Source organism: Phyllostomus discolor, chromosome 12, assembly GCF_004126475.2.
Source record: "Phyllostomus discolor isolate MPI-MPIP mPhyDis1 chromosome 12, mPhyDis1.pri.v3, whole genome shotgun sequence".
Classification (NCBI taxonomy): domain Eukaryota; kingdom Metazoa; phylum Chordata; class Mammalia; order Chiroptera; family Phyllostomidae; genus Phyllostomus; species Phyllostomus discolor.
Window position 1 is genome coordinate 8631651 of NC_040914.2, and position 13363 is coordinate 8645013.

At 51.9% G+C, this 13363-nt stretch overlaps 1 protein-coding gene across 1 annotated transcript; it reads right to left on the minus strand.

Moving 5' to 3' along the window:
- Positions 1–635: 635 nt before the first annotated feature.
- LOC114511367 (carcinoembryonic antigen-related cell adhesion molecule 4-like) lies at positions 636–11065 on the minus strand. Its single transcript, XM_036012773.1, has 4 exons — positions 10615–11065; positions 2257–2377; positions 1215–1267; positions 636–877 (listed from the first exon to the last, which is right to left on the minus strand). Exons 1-4 carry the CDS (start codon positions 10673–10675, stop codon positions 636–638), a joined length of 477 nt encoding a protein of 158 aa, XP_035868666.1. The 5' UTR covers positions 10676–11065.
- Between the last annotated feature and the right edge of the window lie 2298 nt (positions 11066–13363).

The window sequence follows — 13363 nt, forward strand, 5'->3', positions numbered from 1 at the left end:
GACCCCACAGAGTCTGGGTCTCAGGCTGTCCCTTCCACAGCCCTGGAGGAGCAGGACCCCCAGGAACTAGGAGGCCCCGTTGGCTCTGGGGCTGATGCGGCAGTACACGTCTGTGCTCGGGTGCAGCAAGTCCTGTGAGGGAAGGAGAGGTCCCTGAGCCCTGCAGCCCCCTCAGAACAAGTGCAGTGTTTCCTAGGCGCGCTGGGGCCTGCCTGTGCTGGGGGTGCCTGTCCCCGGGCACCTCCCTCTCCCCACCCTCGGTTTGCACATTATGGTGCTATTTCCTGAACATGGAGCACGGCCAGGCTTGGGCTGGGGACAGGTCCTGGGCCCCTGTGACCTGCAGGACAGAACGTTCGTCACCCACACTCACCTCATAGATGGGGCCAGCTGACCTGGGGCCAGGTAGGGGGCCCTGTGCAGGGGGCAGAGAGAGGGCATCAGGGGACATGGCGGGAGGCCATTTGTGCACAGGAGTGACAGCTCTGCCTCCTGAGCAGCTGTCTCCACACCTACCTGTCACCCTGCACCTCAGCTTCAGTCCACACTGTAGTCCCCTCACCCTTGTTAGCCTGGGAACCCTGGCTGGTGCTCTCACCATCTGTTCTGCCCCATACTGGACCCCAGGGTTCCCCTCAGGCTGCCCCAGGGGACCAGGGCAGACTCAGGTCTGGGTTGGGGTCTGCCCTTGACATGGGTGTTCCCCCGGGGCCATGGTGGGGCAGGCCTTTTGCTGGCTGTTCTGGGGGTGGTGTCTGTGCTACATGGAGAGTTTGGATGGTGCCCCTGCCCTGAGCCTGCACAGCTGGGAACCTGGGTGGAGAAACAGGGAGGGGACAGACTCCCAGGGAGGTGGAGGCTCCAGAGGGACCCTGGCCTGGTGGCAGACACAAGAGTTAGCACCCTGGGGTGAGGAAGCTTCGCCTATCTTTGGGAGAGGCTGAGTCCTTTAGCTCCAGACAACCAGGGGTGAGAGAGCATCTCTCAGAGACAGGCCCTCTGGCCATGTTCAGGTCAGTGAGGGAGGTGGTTACACATGACACAGTCCTACAGGTCAGGGGTGACAGGTGAGTAAGGGTCCCCTGTGCTGAGACATTAATGAGAGCTCTGCCTTGAAGCCCAGGGAAGGGTCAGGGCCTGAGAGGGACAGACAGGAGTGGACACTGTTGGGCAGGTCAGGGGCCCAGCCTCTCTCAGGCTGATCAGACACTCACCAGGGGTGGATGCTGGGGGTTGGTGCTCTGTGAGGCCTTGTGGGTCACTGGCCCTAGGAGAGGTCAGACTTACTTGTGACGGGAACCAGGGGAGCTTTGTTGTCACAGTAGACAACTAGGAGGGTCTTCCTTTCCATCAGAGGTTGGGGACCTCTCTCCAATGTTTAGGAAGGGGAGGGCCCTGGAGAGGGAAACTGAGGCAAGGCTTAAAGGACCCATGGCTGAGCTGGGCCCACAGGGGAAGGACCCACAGGCAGGTCGGGTTTGACAGGCAGTTACTGAGGAGGGGACTGAGGACCCAGGACAGGAATCTCCCTGAGGGTATGACTTTGTGGGAAGTTCAAGGCCACAGAGGGAAGCAGGGCCAGCAGCTTGTCAGGACACTGGGGACCCCAGGCCTGCTGCCTCTGGATGGATGTGGTGCCTGCTGGGGCCAGATGTGCCCCTGGGGCCCAAGAGATGAACTGTGACAGGGGCCTGTCCTCTCTCTCCATCTGCCTGCACTGGAGGCTAAAACCACAGCACAGGATCTGCTGTCCTGTCCAGGCCCAGGTCTCCTGTCTCACACACCAGGGGTTGTGGCTACTAATACGGCCACGTGGGGGCACCTGAGCCCACCTGGCCTGTGCAGGTTCTGCTACCCTCAGCTGTGTGACCTTGGCCAGGATGCCCTTCAGATTCTGGGGCTGCAGATCCCCCTCACAGGGTGGGTGGATTTAGAGAAACAGCAGCAGGTGCCTCACTGAGCACTTACTCCCTGTCAGCCCTGTGCAGGTGTGAGGAGTGAACTGGGAACATCCTGAGGGGACAGTTTTTTAGTTGTGACTCATTGATAGATGAGGAAGCTGTTGAGGAAACTGCCCTGGTCAGCAGCTGGTGCAGGAGGGGCTGGAAGGAGTGAGTTAGGAACGTCCCTGGGGAAGTGAGGAGGCCACAGAGAGCCAGCCCAGCATCAGGGAGGGGCCTCCATCCTCCTGGCCTGGGGTTGATGGGGTCAGTCTCTGGTGGAGGCAGGATTCTGGTGAAGGAAATGCCATCGTACCTCCCAGTCCTCCTGTGGTACAGGAAGCACCCCAGGGAGGACCCCAGTGCCACCACGAAGAGGACCCCAATCACGATGCCAGCGATGGTCCCTGCAGAGTATCCTGAGTAGTCATTTTCTGCTGAAAGGAGAAGGGAAGAAGGGAGGGTTGAGGCCCAAGTCCACTCAGGGGAAACCACAAGGGGCCTTGCAGGGGGGGGGCCAGCTTAGGGAGGAAGGAACTGTCTCCATCTGTGTGTAGTATCGTAGTGTTGTCATCCCACTGTCTTTGTGAGGCAAGGCCTTAAGAAACCATGGTGGACCTGGGTCCACAGGGGGAGGACCCACAGGCAGATGGAGTTGGAGAGGCAGTGACCAGGGATGAGACTGAGGACCCAGGATAGGAACCTCCCTGATGGTCTGACTTCGTGGGAAGGTCAATGCCTCACTTGACCCCTGCCCGCAGTCGCATCCTGTCATTTCACACTCTGGAACCTTCCATCGGCTCTAAATGTGCACGTGCTCTCACACTGACTCTCCCTCATCCTGTTCACTGTCCTCCTGACTCCTCTCCCTTCTTCCCTTGTGTCCCTTCCCTCTGTTTCCTCTTCTCCAGCCCTGATGACAGTCTCAGAGGGCAGGCCCTGACCTGTCCACTCAGTGCTGATTCGTGGTGAGGATGCACCGACTGTGTTCAGTGCCCAGGGAAGGTGGGAAACCCTGTCCATCATCTGGTCCTTTTATCCCCAAGCATGTACAGAATCTGGGATGGGAGGTGCTTAAAAATCACTGGAGGTCACAGAACTGGTGAGTGATAAACAACATTTTCAGCAAGTCTTGACTTACAGCTGATGACAACAATATTCATAGAAATAATATCAATATTTGGCAGCACTGACGGAGCCCTAAATGTGAGTTACCCCAAGGACTCTAATGTCATAAATGTCATAATAAACATCCTCACAATGTTTCTAAGGTCCAGTTGTTTCATTCCAGTTTCCAGAGGAGGAGACTGAGGCTCAGAAGGGAAGGCTTTTCCTGTTTGTTAAATAATTTATAAGACAATGAGAGCAGACCAGCCAGTCTACATGACCTTAGGACCTCAATAATTCTAACCCAATGGATTTCTCAGTGGGAATAGGACTCTCACTTCCTGGCCTGTGGAGTGAATACACAGAGAAGAGAAACCTCTAGAGAGAAGCAGTCACAGTTTAACAAGGGCTGGGACTCAGCCTTCTTGGCAAACTACACTCTTTGTGGTACTGCTCCTTCTGCCCCATGAAGGGACTTCATGGAGGAATCTACCCATCTGCCAGGTAAGCACCATTGCTCACTGCTCTCCTTTGTAACATTACACATGCTGGTGTCACACTGTGTTACACTGCTGGTGACCTCAGAGCCAGGACACAGTTCAAAGGCGGGTACACTATCACTGTCTCCAGCAGCCTGGACTGAGGGAGGCTCTGGTGTTGGTGGGCAGCTCAGTTTGGCCAGATTGAGGACAGGGTGTCCGTGCACCTCGTCCACAAGCCCTGTCCCTTGCAGTAGAGGAGGCACAGCCAGGCACCAGGTGAGCCTAGAGCAGAACAGGGAGCAGGGGACTGTTCTCTTCACCCTTCTTTGGGAGTGGGGGTTTCACCCTTTCATTTGGGGAGCAAGACATGAGCTTAACTTAAAGCCTCTTATTTCCCTGGAGCACATGGAGTGGGTCACAGAAAAGGAAGTGACAGAAGGAATGTGTTAGTGACAGAAGAAGCAACTTGGCCTTTGGCCCCCTTGTCTGTCCTCCTCGGTGGAGCCCACTCTACCACGTGGTACTTTTCTGGGGATGAGAAAACCCCCTTTCGCATTTCCAAGGCTGGACCCCAGCTCTGCCATGAGAAATCAGAAGAGCAAGGGGAGGAGAGAGACTACAGAGATGTGGGGGAGGGTTCAGGGGAAGGATTTGTGATTTGCTGGGTCCATGGCCACAGGATGGAGACAACGTCCAGGATCTTTTCTGAAAACCAGACCAACCTCCACCCCCGAGCTCAGTGCTGATGGTCCAGGAGACACTTACCAGACACTGTGATGGTCCTGACTGTGGTCCTATTGAGGCCAATGACAGAGTTATGGGCAATGCAGGTGTAGGATCCACTGTCACTTGCAGTGATGCTGGGGATAAAGAGCTCCTGTGTGGGTTGCTTGGGCCTCCCATTGATAAGCCAAGAATACTGTGCAGGTGGGTTAGAGGCTGCATGTCAGGAGAGGTTGAGGTTTTCCCCTGGTGGGTAATGGGAGTCTGAGGGGGAAATGGAGGGGGCATCTGGGCCATCTGGAGCAAACAGAGCAAAAGCCACACATGATGTCATCAGAGGGAAGGGGAAGCTCCTGGCCTATGTAAGGGCCATAGTGTCCCTCTGAGCTGAGCCCCAGCCTTGTTGTGAAAGGTCCCAACACAACCCCTGTGTTCACTGAGCTGAGTCTGAGACAACCAGTTTGTCCAAACCCTGAGGCCTGCCTGGATTTTCCTGGGACAGGGAGTCATGGCCAACATGAGTGTCCAGGTTGAGGGTCTGTGTACTTGGACTGAGAGGGATGTAGCCTGGTGTCTGGCATGTGGATTTGGGTGGCAGCCTGGACCACACAGGGACAGAAGTTACTCACAGAGAACATTCAGGGTGAAGGGGTCACTGCGGCCAGCACTCACTGGGTTCCGGGTTTCACACTCATAGGGTCCTTTGTCAGTCTTCATGACACGGATCAAAGTGAGAGTCCTGTTGTCCTTGGACAGCTCCAGCCTGGCGCTGTCCTGGAGGCTCTGACTGTTGACCAGCCACAGGTAGGTTGTATCCTGAGTCTCAGGTTCACACATTAACAGGACAGAGGCCTTGTGCTCCTTGGGGTTGGAGTTGTTGCTTGTGATGCTGGGTTTGGGTAACAGTGCTGTGCAGGTAACAGAGAGAACATTGCCCTGGGTGGTACCTTTGACTTTTTCAAAGGCATCTTCAATCAGAGTTGGCACCTCTCACCTCTCAGCTAACTTGAATCCTTAAAAGAACAAGGCAGGTCTGTGTATCTCAAGACAAACAAATGCATGAGGATCTGAGTGCTCAGAGAATGTAAGGCCTCCAATGCTGTGTCTGGAGGAAGTACAGACTTTCTCAGGTGTCAATTGAGTATCAGGGATTGATCATGGAAAGATATAGGCCTGGGAGTCAAGAGACCACTGGGCATTTGTCCTGGTTCTTTACTGACCAGCTGACTGCCTGACTGTCCTTGAGATCTTATATGGAATGTGCAGGTGCTGAGTCCCTTCAAGCTGCACAGACCTACATTGCTGGGTCAAGATGTGTTTCCATAGTAGCCTCATATTCCAAGGCTATCCTAGAGATGAGTCATGAAGAGCCATCCCATAGTCCTTATACCTTGATGAGACTGGGCAGTGTGTCCTGGGACTGGGTTGTCGAGCAGAAACAATACACAGGGAGACCTGTGCAAATCTGGGGATCAGTTCAGGACTCAGGCTGAAGGGCCATGAGGTGGGCAGTGTGCCCAGGCCTGGTGACTGTTTCATGGTGACTGATATGAGACAGTGACCCCAGAAAGGGTTGAGCAGAGTTCAGGAGTGATTTGGAATATAGTGAGGGACATTGGAGCTGGTTGGCTTTGGCAGCAGAACCAGGATCTCTGCCCTCGGTCTTTACTGTCCTGTCTCCTACTCAGTGGGCAGGACCCTTCCTCAAACACTCAGACGACAGCAACTACAGAAGAGGTGACTTGGGGAAGTGGGGAGCTGGAACTTGCTGAAATATGGCCCTCATGGACTAATTGTGTTTGGCATTATGAGACAGAACTTTGAGTTAAATTGTAAAAGAATATGTGAAAATTATTATTCATGCCCCAAAGATCTAAGACCAGTCTCTGGTGGAATCTCTCTGTCAAGAGAACATTGAAGGTCACAGACCAAGTTCTGAGTCCAACCAGCATCACAGTGTGACCAAAGGAAGATGCTACAGTGGGTTTGAAATCAGTGACTCCCCTATAGCAACAAGAAAAATAAAGTATCTAGGAATAAACATAACCAAGGAGGTAAAAGACCTATACTTGGAGAACTACAGAACACTGAAGAAAGAAATTAAGGAAGACACAAATGGAAGCATGTACCATGCTCACAGATTGGAAGAAATAACATAATTAAAATGATAATTAAAATGTCCATACTACCTAAAGCAATTTATAGATTCAATGCAGTCCCTATTAAAGTACCAATGACATATTTCACAGATATAAAACAAACATTTCAAAAATTCATATGGAACCTAAAATGACTCCAAATAGCCTCAGCAATCTTGAGAAGATAACAAAGTAGGAGGGATCACAATTCCTGATATCAAACTATACTACAAGGCCACTGTAATCAAAACAGTCTGGTACTGGCATAAGAACAGACACATAGATCAATGGAACAGGATAGAGAGCCCAGAAATAAACCCATGTCTCTATGGGCAATTAATATTTGACAAAGGGGGCAGGAGCATAAAATGGAGTAAATATACCCTCTTTAATAAATGGTATTGGGAGATCTGGACAGCTACATGGAAAAAAATGAAACCCGACCACCAACTTACACCATACACAAAATTAAACTCATGATGAATAAAAGACTTAAATATAAATTGTGAAACTATAAGTGTCCTGGAGGAAAACACAGGTAGTAAAATTTAAGATATTCCATACACAATATTTTCGCCAATATATCTCCTAGGGCAAGGGAAATAAAGGAAAATATAGACAAATGGAACTACATCAATTAAAAGCTTCTGCATGGGTAAAGAGTACATTATTAAAATGAAAGTGGATCCAACTGGTTGGGAAAACACATTTGCAAATGATATCTTACCCAAGGGTTTGACCTCTAAAATATATAAAGAACTCACATGACTCCACACCAGGAAGACAAATAATCCAATTAAAAAATTGACAAAGGACAGGAACAGACACTTCTCCAAGGAGGACATACAGAGAGCCCAGAGACATATGAAAGGATGCTCAGCATCACTAGCCATCAGATAGATGCAAGTCAAAACTGCAATGAGATACCACTTCACACTGGTCAGAATAGCCATATCATTAGCAAAACAACAAAAAACAAGTATTGGAGAGGTTGTGGAGAAAAGGGAACCCCAGTGCACTGTTGGTGGGAATGCAGACTGGTGCAGCCACTGTGGAAAACAGTATGGAATTTCCTCAGAAAACTCAAAATGGAACTGCCTTTTGATCCAGTGATTCCACTGCTAGGATTATATCCTAAGAATCCTGAAACAATTCAAAAGAACTTATGCACCCCAATGTTCATGACAGCATTATTTATAATAGCCAAGTGCTGGAGCTCCCTAAGTGCCCATCAGCAAATAAGTGGGTCTAAAAACTATGTTACATTTACACAATGAAATTCTATGCAGCAGAAAGAAAGAAGAAGCTCCTACCATTCACAACAGCATGGATGGAACTGGAGAGCACTATGCTAAGTGAAATAAGCCAGGTGGTGAGGGACAAATACCATATGATCTCTCCTATGATTGAAACCAAATGAACAAAACAAACAAATGAGCAACACAGAGCCAGAGGCATGGAGAAAAGGAGCAGACTGACAGAGACCAGAGGGGAGAAGGGGAGGGATAAAAGGGTGGAAAGAAGGGGAAGGGACTAGTCAAGGGACATGTATGAATGACCCACAGACATGGACATCAGAATGGGGCTTATCTGTGAAAGCATGTGGTAGGCCTGGTGGAGGAGAGCAAAGCAGGAAAAATTGGGACATTGGTAATAGAACAACAATAAAATATTTATTAAAAATATCAGTGACTCTGGAGAGGGGCTGTGAGTCCTAAGAGGACAGAAGAGACCTGAGGGCAAGTGTAGGCGTGTCTGTTGCACAAAGGGAGAGATGACACAAAATAGGTGGAAAAGATACATGTCATGCTGGTACATGTAGGAAGAAGGACTCGGTTCCCAGTTTCTGTGGGCAGTCAGGCCAATGGGGAGGTACCCACACACAGGCTGTGGCATGTGCTCTTCCTTTTCTCTCTAACTCAGGAAACCAAACTAGAGTTTGAGCAAATTCATTCAAACTGGGCTGCACCTAAGAGAAAGGACAGAGGCTGGTACACCTCACCATCTGAGAGAATCCCACTCCATGGCAAAGGTGCCTCATGAGGACACGTGTGTGACACAGGCAGTGAACCATCAGATGGTGCTGGTCACCAGCCCCAGCTAGGAAGGTCTCCAGGTCCCTGGGAGGAATGGGAGCCTCATACCACATGGATGTGAATCACGAGTCAAGGGTGAAGTGATCCTGTGAGTTTTTGGGGACTGAGGTCTGTCCTCCTGCCTTTGACTCCCTGGCTGAGTCACACAGAGAGTAGATCAATGGGTTACATGTCCCTGTCAGGTGTCCTCTTCCTGTTCTTGGCATGAGGGAGGGAAGGAGTCCTGGATGGGGCACAGTGGAGCCTCTTTCTCCTGGTGACCTGGGAACCTGGCTCCTGATGGAGCCAGGGGCTGCTGCTCTGACTGACTTCTGTGTCCTTTCCTGTTGCCCAGGAGGATGGGCCTGAACATATGTGTGAGCAGGAGAATCCAGGGATACTGCAGGGTGGAGGAGGCAGAGCAGAGCAGGGCAGTGGGGCTGGAGTGAAGGAGGAGCAGATGAGGGACATGGAAGGAGCCGAGAGAGCCAGAAATGTCTTTTGTAAGCAGTGGGGGTTACAGGTGACTTCAAGGACCCTAGGGACCAAGAGCCCAGGGCTGCCCCAGGGCTGGACCAGTGCAGCCTGGAAAAGCCTCTAGTGGCCGAGAAGCCCCACAATCACCTTGAGACTTGGCACCAGGCAGTGGTCAGAGGGGTCAGAGGGATGGAATGTAGGTCTCTGCCCCTGGAGGGACAGGGAACTGGTGTGGCCCAAATCTCCTAAGACTCTGTATCTAGGCTCCATTCTCTATAGAGATTATCCTCATTCATTCATTCACCATAATTCTTTCCTTCATCAAAAGCAGCTGGGTGTTTGTTACATGTTGGACCCTGAGCTGGTTGCAGGGTGGAGTGAGGAGTGAGGCAAAGTCCTTCCCTTCACATCCAGCGGGAGTGACACCAACACATCAGGAAGCAAAGAAGGGATTTCAAGTCCAGGGCAGGGAGGTGTGGATCAGCCACCTGAGGGGGAGGCCTGGGAGTTCCCAGCTCTGACTTTGATCGTTACTGCAGGTATTTTGGTTCTGGAGTGAAAACAGATTATTTCTCCAGTTCCTTTCACTCCCTAGACCACAATCTCTCCCTCTGAGCTGGGCACATCTAAGAAGAAAGGATCTGACCAAACAGCTGGTGTCAGGGTCTGCACATGTGTGATAGACCCTTGGAGTGGAGGGGAGGATGGGCTGTGACTGCAGACAGGTCTTGGTGTGACTCAGACTGGACAGTCCTGGTCTGTGTGACTCTGTGTGAATGCTCCCCTATAACTCAGTTCCCCTGAATAAAACAGGGTAGATGGTGAGTGGTCTCAGACTTGCCAGGTTGTCTATGGATGAATCTTAGTTGTTTCCCAAATTCCTGACCTAACACTTGGAACAGAGGAGCTGCCCCAGCTAACAGCCTCTGTTACCATTTGTGTCCTCCACAGAGGAGTCTCTGTTCTGACCCCTGGTGGACGAGGGGCTGCGAGCAGCATCTTCCTGTTTCCCCCTGGGGATGCTGACCATCCTCTGGAGTCCTCTATGTCCCCCAGGGAAAATAGCTAATGGCCTGGGGACCTTGTCCACATGTGCTCTCCACTCATAGTCTCAGGTGAAGGACCCCAGCCCAGATGTGGCTTTTGAGGCAGATCCCTGGCTGTGAGCAGCTCACGAGCCTTGTGACTCAGGCACCCAGGAAACCATAGCTCCAAGTCAACCCTTCCCAGAAGCACAGACCCACCCTGACACAGGCTCCCCTAGGTCCCTAGAGTCAGGATCCCTGTGGCAGGGGTCTGGGGAGGGGCTCCCAGGTTGAACTTCTCTGCGAGGATCCCAGGGGTGCCTTAGTCTAGCCCCTGACGGGGCCTCATAGGGTCTTTCTCAGGGTCATGGTCATGGGGAGGGCCCAGGGAGCTGGATCTCTTTCTGCTGAGTTACTCACATCAGACTGGTCCTTCTCTCTGCAATGAATGTTTGCAGGGGTCAACTCTGGAAGGGGAACTCTGATCATAGGAAGTTTGTCTCCATTGTGTGCGTCCTGCACTAAATGCCCAAACCCAACCTGGGACGTGATGTAGAGGGGGATGGAGGCAGAGTCCAGGGTGTGAGACCTGTGTGTGAGTAGATTCACCCCACCCGACACCCAGAGGTCAGGGAGAAATCACTCATGGTACACATGGAGCTGTCCAGTTGATGCGTTAGCCTGCAAAGTTTCCTGGAGAGCTTGCATGGTGTAGTGTCCTGTGTCATTCAGGGTGACCTTCTGGAACAGCAGGGATCCATTGGGGTATATTGTCTCTCGACCACTGTGTGCAGGCCCAGGGTTAAATTTTTGAGTGTGTATCACATATGTTGCAATTTGACGGTTGCTGTCTGTGCTTTGCCCTTTGAACCAGGCATAGCCTACAAGATTCTCAGGCAGATTGAGGACAAGGAGAAGCACATCCTTCCCTTCGGTAGCATTGATCGATGCAACAGTGAGTTGGGCAGTGGTGGACTCCTGAAGGTTAACAGTGAGACTAGGAGGGAAGGAGAAATAGATCAATATTTGGATCTATGTATTGAGGGGGAAAGATGAGGCCCTAGATCCTGAACAGGTCTCTTAATTTCTCAGCCTTAGTGTGTGCAAATGTGTCTCCCATGGTCAAGGTCAGCAGCATGGCCACCATTACTTCAGCACCTCTGAACCTGTTATCTCTATCACCTCCTCACTGCCCTCAGGCTCTTGCTGACACTCGGGGGCCCTAGGGAGACACATTCCCTGACCATGTCCTTTAATGACTCCGTGTCTTCACTTTCTGACCTGTCCCTTCATGACACCTGAGTACCCGACATCACATCCAGATCTTTCCTTGTCTGTCTCCCCCCACGGAACGTGAGCTCCATGCAGGCAGGGGCTTGTCTGACCCTGTTGCACCCCCAGTGCCTCAGACAGGCTGCAGGTACCTGTGGGGCAATGTGGGAGTGGTCCCAGGGTCCTGCCCCTCCTGGGGTGTATTTGCTTCTTTCTGAGGTTGGTGGTAAGGACGTTTAGTGCCCCTGGTTAAGTTTTTCTGGTGTCACCCCTGATATAAATTGTTATTATTCTCACCAGTTTTCAGAAATAACCCTTAAAACGTAATTGCAGTTTTGCTGCCCCTCACACTTTCTGATCATGAGATTTCCCTGTTGCTGAGCCCCCTCCCCCATCCTACTCTGCTCCCCTGTCCTCTCCCCTCAGGTCCAAACAGAAGCCCTCTGTCCCCTCTCAGAGCACTCTCCTCCCCAGGGGACCCAGCCATTCTTGGTCCACATCCTCCCATCCACCCCCAGGGACTGCCCCTCCTTACTGGCTAGTAGGATCCCCTGCCAGGAGAGGCTCCCTCTGCGGGCAGGGGCTGAGGGGGACTCCATGGGTCTGCTGCCTGCTGTGTCCCTCCCTCTGTGACAGGAGCTCGGATTCCACAAATGTTCACAGGCACTGCTGACCTGAAGTGGGCGATCTGCCGTCTGTCTCCAAGTGTGGCAAGCCTGCCCCGGGTCAGGAGGGCTCTCTAGTCACGTGGGCCAGGGCGGGGTCAGTGTCCAGGTCCCTCCCTTTCCCCCTCCCCCTCCCTTATTCATGCCTGCCCTGTTTCCTTCTTCCTGTTTCTGTTTTGTCAAGTTTTCAGACTCGGAGCTGCTGATCCCTCTCTGCCCTTTTCCAAAGTGATTCTCCACCCCTCGGCCCCCAACCCTTCTGCGCGCAGGCACCACCTGTGTGGGCCCATACAAGCCTGGAACAGCAGGGAGGGGCGCTCCCCACAGCTGCTCGTTGGATGCACAGTAGCGTCACCTTAGGCTTCTCTGACTCCTTATGCCTTTTTCCTCCCCAGAGCAGGAGTCCTGAGGTGACATCAGGAAAACTTGTCACAGGGATGTCACCCTGCTGCTCATAGTTTCATCTGTGGAACTTGCTGAAGATTGTGATGCCAGGTGACTCCTTAGAAATGCTGCTTCACAGCTGTCCAATTAAGGGAGGACGCCCCGCCAGGATAAGACCCTGTTAATAGGGGAAGGGGCAGACACTCCACTTCCCCTGTGCACAGGGAGGGTTTGCAGGTCCTGTTAAAAATGCGGATTTTGCCCTGGATGGTGTAGCTCAGTGGACTGAGTGTCAGCCTGCAAACCAAAAGATTGCTGGTTGGGCTGCGGGCCAGGTCCCTGGTTGGGGGTGTGTGAGAGGCAACCACACATTGATGTTTCTCTCCCCCTCCTTCTCCCTCCCTCCATAAATAAATTAAAAAACATCGTTTTAAAAATGCAAGTCCTGACTCTGCAGGGGTGCAGTGGAGCAGAGACTCTGCATCTGACCAGCTTTCTGGGGAGGTGGATCTTGCTGGCTTGCAAAGCTCTCTTTATTTTTTGTTTTACCAAGTATTTACTGAGCTTATACTACTCTCCCAAACTGTTTTCAGAAACTGGGCATACAGCAGTGAGCAAACACAGAAGTGAGAATCCAGTGCTTGTTAATAAATCCATCGGAAGTTTTCATTTGACATTTCTTGTAAACATCTAAACTTGTTCATTAAAAAAGTTACAGGAGCGAGGGAGCACACTCCAATAGTGAGGCTGATGGAGTTGTCCTTCCCGGAGGACAACTCCCTCTCCCCAGCGTTGGTCTCTACTGTGTCCTGGTTTGGGGCCTATCAGCACCACTCAGAGAACCTCAGGGTCCCTTAACCTAGGGATTGTTTTCGTCTGTGACACTAAACCCAGCTGGGCACCGGGTCTCCCCAGGTTTTCAGATGCTCTGGGGAGGTGGGTGTCCTCCCAGCAAGAAGATCATGGAGGTGACTGTGGGGTGAGACAGGGACAAGCTGGGTGATGACTGGTGAGGGGACCCACTTCTGTCTTCAGCTGTCACCAGCGTGGTTTCTGCTTCTAAGGACAGAGACCC